At 42.0% G+C, this 9,727-nt stretch overlaps 1 protein-coding gene across 5 annotated transcripts; it reads left to right on the top strand.

Moving 5' to 3' along the window:
• The first annotated feature begins 1,225 nt into the window (after nucleotides 1-1,225).
• Nucleotides 1,226-9,703, top strand: UCP1 (uncoupling protein 1). Of its 5 annotated transcripts, none has more exons than XM_012805404.1 (7): nucleotides 1,226-1,351; nucleotides 2,034-2,232; nucleotides 3,223-3,232; nucleotides 6,053-6,243; nucleotides 6,342-6,443; nucleotides 7,638-7,818; nucleotides 9,589-9,703. In XM_012805404.1, the coding sequence occupies exons 1-7, from the start codon at nucleotides 1,226-1,228 to the stop codon at nucleotides 9,701-9,703; spliced, it is 924 nt and encodes a 307-aa protein (XP_012660858.1). The 5 variants fall into 5 exon arrangements, with proteins under 5 accessions (XP_012660858.1, XP_012660856.1, XP_012660857.1 ...); XM_012805402.1 differs by lacking the exon at nucleotides 3,223-3,232 and adding an exon at nucleotides 3,085-3,094; XM_012805403.1 differs by lacking the exon at nucleotides 3,223-3,232 and adding an exon at nucleotides 3,054-3,063.
• The last annotated feature ends 24 nt before the right edge of the window (nucleotides 9,704-9,727 follow it).

The raw sequence follows: 9,727 nt of genomic DNA, 5'->3' as shown, positions 1-9,727 counted from the left end.
GTGGATAGCTGGGATAGTTCTGGAACTATACTTTACACCATTGAAGCAAAAGCTGGAATAAAAGTGACTTTCCTGGGTCACAGGGCTGGTCAGTGGCAGAGCAGAATCAGGAGTTGAGCCACCTGCCCTGTCCTTTCCACTGCACCCACTAAGAAATGCAATTATTTTAAAAGAGCACATAATGCCTCCTTTTGTACAATGCTTTAGTAATTCATTATTTGCTACGATGTCTATTGTCTCGTTTGACATCTTCCTTTAAAAAGTGATACAACAAAACACTTTTTTTTTTGAGACAGTCTCAAGCTGTCACCCTGGGTAGAGTGCTATGGCATCATAGCTCACAGCAACCTCCAACTCCTGGGCTCCAGCGATCCTCTTGCCTCAGTTTTTCTATTTGTAGCAGAGACGGAGTCTCGCTTTTTGCTCAGGCTGTTCTCGAACTCTTGAGTACAAGCAATCCACCAGCCTCGATCTCCCAGAGTGCTAGGATTACAGGCGTGAGCCACTGCGACCGGCCAAAACACTCTTTCTTTTAAAGTTCATAGCGCTTTCGGTTTTTTCCGGGTCTGAATCTGGTGGTTGAAAAGGAGTCGGGAGGATGAGAAGTTAAAAGGAGAGGGAAGGGAAGCGGAGACGGTGCGCGCAGGGTGCCTGGGGAATCTGAGGAACAGGAGAGCACCCCACTCCTCTCTCCTTGGAGAGCTCCAGCTTGGCGGGACATTTCACCAGGATCACGGAGTGTGGCGATCGCTCTGGTTTCCCGGAGCCCCCACATGCTCCCCGCCACAGGCGAGGGTGCGCCGGAGAAAGGTACGGTGACAGAGTTGTCGCGCGCTGGGCGGCGGGTGACGACCACCGCAGAGCGCCTTCCACCTCGGATGCGTGGGGTACAGCTGGCAGACTGAGCGGTGCGGGGCCAGGGCTGTTGGGGTGCAGGGCGGGATGGGAGGGGCCCGGCACCCAGGGCACGCCTCTGCCAGGTCCCCCACTCGGTGTCTGAGACCTTGCTCCTCCCCGAGTGGCGGGTACATAAGTCACCGCGGAGGGCAGGGGCGCAGCAGGTCCTCAGACACTGGGGGAGAAGGAGACCCGCGCTCCGCCGGCAGCCGCCGCCGCGCCAGTCAGTCCCTGAGGTCCGAGGGAGCAGGTTTCCCCCTGGAGGGATAGGCGTGAAGAGGCTGCAAAGGAACTTCCCCCTTGGCGGGAGCCCCCTCGGCTGGCAAAGATGGTGGGCCTGACAGCCTCCGACGTGCACCCCACCCTGGGCGTGAAGATCTTCTCAGCTGGGGTGGGGGCCTGCGTGGCGGACGTGATCACCTTCCCGCTGGACACCGCCAAAGTCCGGCTACAGGTAGCGCCCGACCGGGATCGCAGGTGTCTCAGGGCAGAGAGGGGACCTCTATTCTGTGCGTCCCTATGATGCCCTGCTTTGGTTTAAACACCCGTTTTCGGGGAGGGCAGCTGGTCACCTTAAGAAACAGTTTGACCTTGTCCCAGGGCTGATGCTTTCAGATGGGAAAATGGAACTATTTCGGGGATTTAACTGAAAAGCTGGAAGAGCCATGTAGGGTGCGGTGACCACGCCAAATTCTCCCCAAAGTGAGGGGGCACTAAGTGTCCTAAGAGCTAAGAATTTCGGCCGCTCCTGAGTTCACCGATCAGGTGCTTTTTCTTTCTTCTTCGTTCTGCAGGGTACTGTCCCATCCTACTGTCGTAGGGGCTCTGGAGAGTTCATGGGAAAGCCAGGGTGTTCAAAACGTGCATTTGTAGCCAGCCTCCCTTAAATGTATAATTACGCACGGATTATACACACACACACACACACACACACACACACACACACATACTTTCACAGGGAATGGAGATGATGCTGCTGAAAACGTGAAGTGAAAACAGTAAGGCAGTGGGAAAACGTTGGCTTAAGATTTCTCGGTAGAGGACGGCCTGGTGCAGCCTTGCTCTTTCCTCACCAGCTGGGCAGGACCCCACTACTCAATTTTCACTTCCTTTAACCTGCACTTTCTCATTTCCAGGTCCAAGGCGAATGCCAGACCTCCAGCGCCATTAGGTATAAAGGTGTCTTGGGAACAATCACCACTCTGGCAAAAACTGAAGGGCCGATGAAACTGTACAGCGGGCTGCCGGCCGGCCTTCAGAGACAAATCAGCTTCGCCTCTCTCAGGATTGGCCTGTACGACTCAGTTCAGGAGTTCTTCACCACCGGGACAGAAAGTAAGCAATGAGTGTTTCTGAGAAGAGCGGAACAGCCCTCAGCCTGGCTCTGTCCAAAAATGTAACACACCCGGTAGGGTCTTTAGGACAGATTGGCAAGGAAACAATATTTGAACTCTTCTCCCTTCCTCAAATGTGAGCTTATTGGTCAGAGAAAGAAAAAAGTGTGCAAAATCAATTCTTTATTATTATTTTTTTTTACTTTTCTTTTTTATTTCATGTTAATGTGAGGGTGCAAACAACCAAATCAGAATATTTGAATTTGTTAAGTAGAGTCCCTGATCAGTTCATTAGATGCAGGGTTGTACTTATAAAAATCACCCAGCCAGTCATGGAAACTTTGAGCCTAATTTGGAGCTCCATTTGAAGAATATGGATGGGCTACAAAATAATATTTAACTCAGAGTTCCATTGCATCTTAGCCTTTTGGCTAAGGTCAACTGTAGTACCTCAAAGTTCCCCAAACAGCAAAGTATATCAGAAACATCTATGGAGATTGTTAAAAATCCAGATGAGAAGTACCACTACCACAGTCCTCTGAATGTCTGAGATGAGAGAATCTATGTTTTCACAAGCTCCCCTGATACTTTTGATATGTTACAAAGTATGAAACCCTTTATTTTGAAGTAAAAGAAAGCCTAACTTTGTGAAGAGAGCAGAAAGGACAGGAAAAGACTTATTTCCATTTAAGAGGTTCCCTGTAAAATGTCTGATGCTAGGAAAGACCAGAGAAGAAAAAGTGGACTTATGCTGTAGTGGGTTTGATTAGGGGAAGAAGAGAAGAAAACTAATACTCCCAGAGTGCCAGGGTATTCTGAGAGCTCCTGCCAGGTTAGCTGGCATTTATTTGAGCACCTACTACGTGTCAGGCACCATTCTAAGTGCTTCAGATCCATCATAACTGGAAAAGTACTATTATCCTGTATCAAATGGGGAGACTGGGCATGCAACAGTTGCTTAACTTGCCAGGATCACACAGCTGTTTGGGAGCCACACCAGAGTTCAAACCCAGGCAGGTGGGCCTCTGACTCCAGGCTCCTAACCCCTGTGCTCTACTGCCCCCGGAACTTTGCATGAGATTCTATACATCATTCAAACCACACCACAAGGCTGTGAATAGGAAGTGTTAACTGACTATCAAAGAAATTAACACACACAAAATCACACAGCTGGTAAATATCAAAGACACTTCCACCTGAGGAGCCGAGAGATGTGCTGATGGTAAGATGAACCTTGGTAGATTTCATCCTTTCTGCTGAGTAACTTTTGAATGCTATCATTTTATGGGAAACTGGTAAATATTATTTATACAACTCTGTAAGGTAGACTTACCCACACAAATACTTTGAAAGTGAAGAAAAAGTCTGGATGTTTCTCAGTCAATACTGCATTGTCAGATTTATAGATGTAGCAAGGGAAGCAGCACAGAGGATGTGAAGCTGCCCGTGCAGGTGACTTTCCTCACAGACTCTTCCAACCTGTTGCTACGTACTTTAGGCACCAAGGTAATAAGGTATATTTTGGCAGTATTCTACATTATGCCTATCCAGTTCATTTAGCAAGCTTTATTGAACTGCCATATGTCAGCAACTGTATCAGGTATACAGATGACAGATATGTGTCTAGGCAGAGCTTACCGTTAAGAGCGTGGGGGTGTGGGGAGACATTAATAGACACATGCTGTGTTTTAAGTACAGCAATGATGGGGATACCTTCTGAGAAATGTGTTGCTAGGCAAATTAGTCATTATGTGAACATGAGAGAGTAGACTTACACAAACACAGATGGTATAGCCTACTACATACCTAGGCTATATAGTATAGCCTACTGCTCCCAGGCTGTAAATCTGTACTGCCTATTACTGTACTAAATACTGTAGGCAACGAGAACACAATGCTAAGTATTTGTGTATGTAAACATAGGAGAGGTAATGCATTGCACTAGGTCATTACGGTGGCTAGGACGTCATTTAATCAATGGGAAAAAAGAAAGGCAGTAAGGAGCCAGATCACCAAAGGCCTACCAGGCAATGCTAAGGAGTTTGGAGCTTATCCTTACAGTGGTGGGAAGTCATTATAAAAATGTCAAGCAGGGGAGTGGCATAAATGATTTATATTCACAAAATATTACTTTGTGATTACTCAGGATAGAGTATTTAGAGACAAGGCTAAATTAGAAAGGGGTAAGTTAGAAAGTGAGAAATGACCAGTGTATGCCCTATAGTGTTACACTAGGGAAGGGGGAGGGTCAATCAGAAAGATTTGGGAAGTATAATGAGCTGAACTGGTAAATAACTGGAAGTATGTCATAAAGGAAAGGTCGAAATATAAGATGATTTCCAAGCTTGTACTCTTTCTCATCCTTCTAAGCCAGAAGGCTACAGATACCATTTATTGAGGGAGAGAATATAGAAACTGTCATGGGGAAGGGAAGACATTCATTCTAGGACAAGTCAACAGGAAACGTCTAGTAGGTGCATGAGTTTGAGAGAAGGGTCTGACCAGATTGCAGGAAGTCTCAGAAGGGATCATCGATGGGCCAAACACAGCAGAGAGATCTAGTGTGGCGAGGACAGAAGAGTGATCATGGTATCTAACATATCAAATCAGGGTTCACTGGTTTCCTGGCAAGAACATCTTCAGCTGAGGCGGGACCCAGGTGAGGGGCAATAAGCCAGGTTGTAGAGGATTGAGGAGAAGATGGGCTGTGAGAAGTAAAGACAAAGTATCTTGTAAATACTTTTTTTCTCTTTTTTTCTTTTTTTTTTTTTAGTTCTTAGAAAAGAAGAAGAAGAAAAAAAAATACATAGCCTCTTTCCCAAGGCACTTGACTTGGGAACTAAAGAGGATTGGAGGGCTGGAGATTGGAGTATAGGATGAGAGCATCAGTACATCAAAATAAATTACAAATTTGGGCCAAAAATAAAGGCAACTGTAATCATATAATATTTTCATACAGATAATTATCTCTTATATGCTCAACTTCTGGCTTAGAAGGATGAGAAAAGAGTACCGTCATAATAGAAATGAAAAGAATGCTGCCATTTTTGTGTATTTTCTTTGTGCCAGACAGTATTTTAAATGCTTTCTTGATATTATTTTAAATCTCATATCAACTCTATGAGGTAGATATTATTATTCCTATTTTACAGATTAGGAAATAGAATTAGAGAGACTGACAAGGTCCTTGATGGATAAATGTTATTGAGCCATAATTTTATAATTAGAGGAACAAACATCAGGCTTCAAGACTATTTGTATTACATAATAATCTGCCTTGAGAAACACAAACTAATTTTTTCAATGTTTTAAGACAAAAAGCACTTTCTTAGCTTCTTTCTTCTTATTTGTCCCCATCAGATGTTGTAGCCTAATACTGCTTAATGTTCCATACTGGGGCAACTTGTCCACTTGGCTATTCCTAAGAAAACTCTAATAATTAACATTATCCTTTATGGGAAGAAGACCAAGCATCATTGGTGACTGGTGCCTATTTTCAGGTGGGAAATATTGAAAAAGAGAGCTAAACATGGGAGAGAACTCAGATGAATACAGGAAAGAACAAAGCCACTGTTTAAATAAGGATTGTGTTTTCTTTTTCCTTGAAAATCTTTATTTTTTTGAAAATTGAAGACCACTGAATTTCTCTAGCCCAGTTCTGGGTTGGCCTATGATCAACCCATGGGCAAGCATTTGGGAAACAGAAAAGATATAAGAATACAAAAATGCAAACCACTAAAGTTTAAAAAATGTGGATGCATGCCACGTCTTGAAGTTGTTTGTTAATAAATCCTTTCTTCTTTCTGGATGGCAACAGGTAGTCTGGGAAGCAAGATCTCAGCTGGCTTAACAACAGGAGGAGTGGCAGTGTTCATTGGGCAGCCCACAGAGGTTGTAAAAGTCAGACTTCAGGCACAGAGCCATCTACATGGCCTCCAACCTCGCTATACCGGGACTTACAATGCTTACAGAATCATAGCAACAACAGAAGGCTTGACAGGTCTTTGGAAAGGTAACTAACTGAGTAGAGTTTATCACTATCCAAACACATATATCTAATTAGCACTTTATTATCAAATAGAGTAAACATTTTCTTTTTTTTTCCCCCAGGGACCACTCCCAATCTGATGAGAAATGTCATCATTAATTGTACAGAGCTAGTAACATATGACCTAATGAAGGAGGCTCTTGTGAAAAACAAACTACTAGCAGGTAACTTCCAATTTATATAACAAACCACTCTGTACCTTTAGAATTTCATCTTGGAGTTTTTGCAGCCAAATTAGACTCAATCCCTTGACTCTAGTAATTTTCTCTTTTTAAACAATTAAGTAATTTTAAACATTATACACATATACAATAGAACCTTCATAGTTGGCCGCTTCCCTACATTGACCACCTCCTTAAATTGACCTAAATTTTCATAGACCAGACAGGCACCTCATGTGCTCAATGGAAGGTCCTATGTTGAGCACCTCTGTATGTGAGCAGTTTGTTACAGTCCCCTGGGTTGTCAACTTACAGAAGTTCTACTGCGTGTGTGTGTGTGTGTGTTTGTGTGTATAAAACTTTTTGAGATGCAGAAAAAGATCCAAACCTTAAGTTTAGGAAGTTTTGTTACGACAGACAATATACAAATTCATTTTTATGTCAACATTATTCTCATTTAGTCCTAGTATGTGGGAGTTTTATTAGCATTTTGTTCTTTATGCAAGAGAATTCAGGATAGAAGGTCCTTTCTGTACTATAAGGAGATTATCAGTGGTTTTATCCTAAAAGTATTCTAGTACCATAGGATAGGTTCTTAAAAAGAATATTCTAACAGTTTCTAGAGACATTAAACTTTCCTTGTATGATGATTTTAATTCAATAAAAAAGTGTTAGAGGCTGGACACGGTGACTCATGCTTATAATCCCAGAACTTTGGGACGCTGAGGTGGGAGGATTGTCTGAGCTCATGAGTTTGACACCAGCCTGAGCTAGAGTGAGACCCTATCTCTAAAAAGAACTGGGCATTGTGGCGGGCACGTATAGTCCCAGCTACTAGGGAGGCTGAGGCAAGAGAGTTGCTTGAGACCAAGAGTTAGAGGTTGCTGTGAGCTATGACGCCAGGGCACTCTACTAGGGGCAAGAAAGTGTGACTCTTTCTCAAAAAAAAAAAAATGTATTAGATGCCCATATATTAGGCAATACACCAGTCCCTAAAGGCACAAAGAAAACTGACAGATTATTTTTTAAGTGTTTACAATACACTATGCCATTTACTATTTGCCATCTTTTCTAGTATAAGTGTAACCTTTCTTAATATATTTCATTTATTTATAAGACATCTACAATGACCCCCTGTTATCAACAGGTTTACAAGGATATGACAGATAACTAAACCATTTCATTGATCCACTTTAGATGACGTCCCCTGCCACCTGGTGTCAGCTCTCATTGCTGGATTTTGCACAACGCTTCTGGCCTCCCCGGTGGATGTGGTAAAAACCAGATTTGTTAATTCTACACCAGGACAGTACAAAAGTGTTCCCAGTTGTGCAATGACAATGTTCACTAAGGAAGGACCAACAGCTTTTTTCAAAGGGTAAGATATAATCTTCTGTGTCTATAATGTGTTCAGGTGTCCGTGTGCTTGGGGACACTGCCTTGTCTGAACCATTGACAGCCTACCAGCCTTAGTATATGCAGTATACTAGTGTTGGCTTTTCCTTGCCACAGATGTCTCTAATTCACTAACTTCAATGTCATAAAATAAAAAGCTGTGATGTTAAAATTTTCTCAGTCTTGATCAAAGGCTCATAGGAAATCAATGCCCTTGCCATTGGTTGTAATCTCTTGGAAATGTAGACAGAATTCTGCCTTCTCTGGGCGGAAGAATTATAAAGTAAAGGGAATGCCTAATAGAGAGTATGAGGAAACAGGATTTGATTTTTTTCACTACTTTAATTTGATGGACTCAACTTTTATGCCTTTATTAAGGCAAAACTAGGAAAAGTCATTACCACCAATCTAGGAAGTGTTTCAGATAATTATGTGGTCTGGTAATTATGATACTCACCTGCATAACACTAGTATCATGTAATAGAGCACATTTTCCCACAATGCAATATTACGTTCTATTGGAAAATACCTTCCTAAGAAAATATAGTATGAACTAATTTTTGGATATATTCAGTAAGAATTACACTAATGGTTAAATAATAAAATTCTATGACCCTTTCGAATTGTAACACAGCACTTCAAACCTTATAAAATAACCATGAATGTTTATTATGTAAGAAGTTCTAATTCACCATAATCTGCATTTCTGATACATGTATACAAATGAAATGCATTACAAAATTAACTTAAAATGGATAGACCAGTTATTGAACCATTAGCCATTTTATAATAATTTTTTTTTAATTTAAAAGCTTTTGGGGGGAGACAACTAAAACATGGATGAACCCTGTAACGCTATGCTAAGTAAAATAAGCCATATGCAAAAGGACAAATACCATGTGATTCTACTTACATGGTACATGGATGGTGATGGTGGTTATGCTCAATACCAATGCACTTCATGGTACTGAACGTGTACTTTATAATGGTCAAAATGGCAAATTTTATTTCTATTTTTTCCCCAATAAATCCCCCATACACCTGGGATTCAAAAGGAACATGTAAGAGACCTGGTGTAAAAATCCCTTCAGGGGGCTACAGGCTAGGGTTTGCCTTTTTTTTTTTTTTTAATTAAATCTAACCAACGCTGATTTAACTGATGACATTTTCTTTTCCTGGAACATTTGTGTGCTGCAAATAGGCATTCAAAATCAATCGTTTGGTTTGCCCAGTTTGGGAGAATTTCCAAAAATAGCAATGACAACAACAACAGCAGAAAACCCATTTAAACCCATTCAAACACTTAGTTTCTCTAAGGACGAGAATTGCCAATATTGAGACAGAAGTGACTTCTTGACTCCGTAATGTGGTCCACTTACCACTTCTTTGCTTTCTCCTCTTGCTTTCTGTTTTAATAGTTTCCTAACCTCCCATTCTGCAAAGCAAAACAAAACCAAACCTTCCCCTCCTCTCACAAAAAAACTAAAAAGAGTTTTTGAGAAAGTCCTTGTCAGAAGAAAACACAGGCTCCCACCAGGGAGTGAAAGATGTTTGTGGATTTGTATAGATGTCATCACCTGGTTTGTTGTTTTGAAGTAATATAGAATATCTGGAGGAAAGGTGATTTTCAGCAGAGGGAAAGATGAAGAACTGGTGATTTTAAGCATCTTCATGTGTGCAGTGGCAACACTGTACTGTAATAGGTTTAAGACTTTCAGACAAACTAATAGAATGGTAACGTGCACTCTTCTAGATTCGTACCTTCCTTCTTGCGACTCGGATCCTGGAACGTCATTATGTTTGTGTGCTTTGAACAACTGAAGCGAGAACTGATGAAGTCAAGGCAGACTGTGGACTGTGCCACATAATGAAGTTCAAGGAAAAGATGTAAC

This window comes from Otolemur garnettii, unplaced genomic scaffold (assembly GCF_000181295.1).
Source record: "Otolemur garnettii isolate 467f Iridium unplaced genomic scaffold, OtoGar3 scaffold00041, whole genome shotgun sequence".
In the NCBI taxonomy this organism is placed as follows: domain Eukaryota; kingdom Metazoa; phylum Chordata; class Mammalia; order Primates; family Galagidae; genus Otolemur; species Otolemur garnettii.
This window is presented reverse-complemented; position numbering and strand designations above follow the sequence as displayed.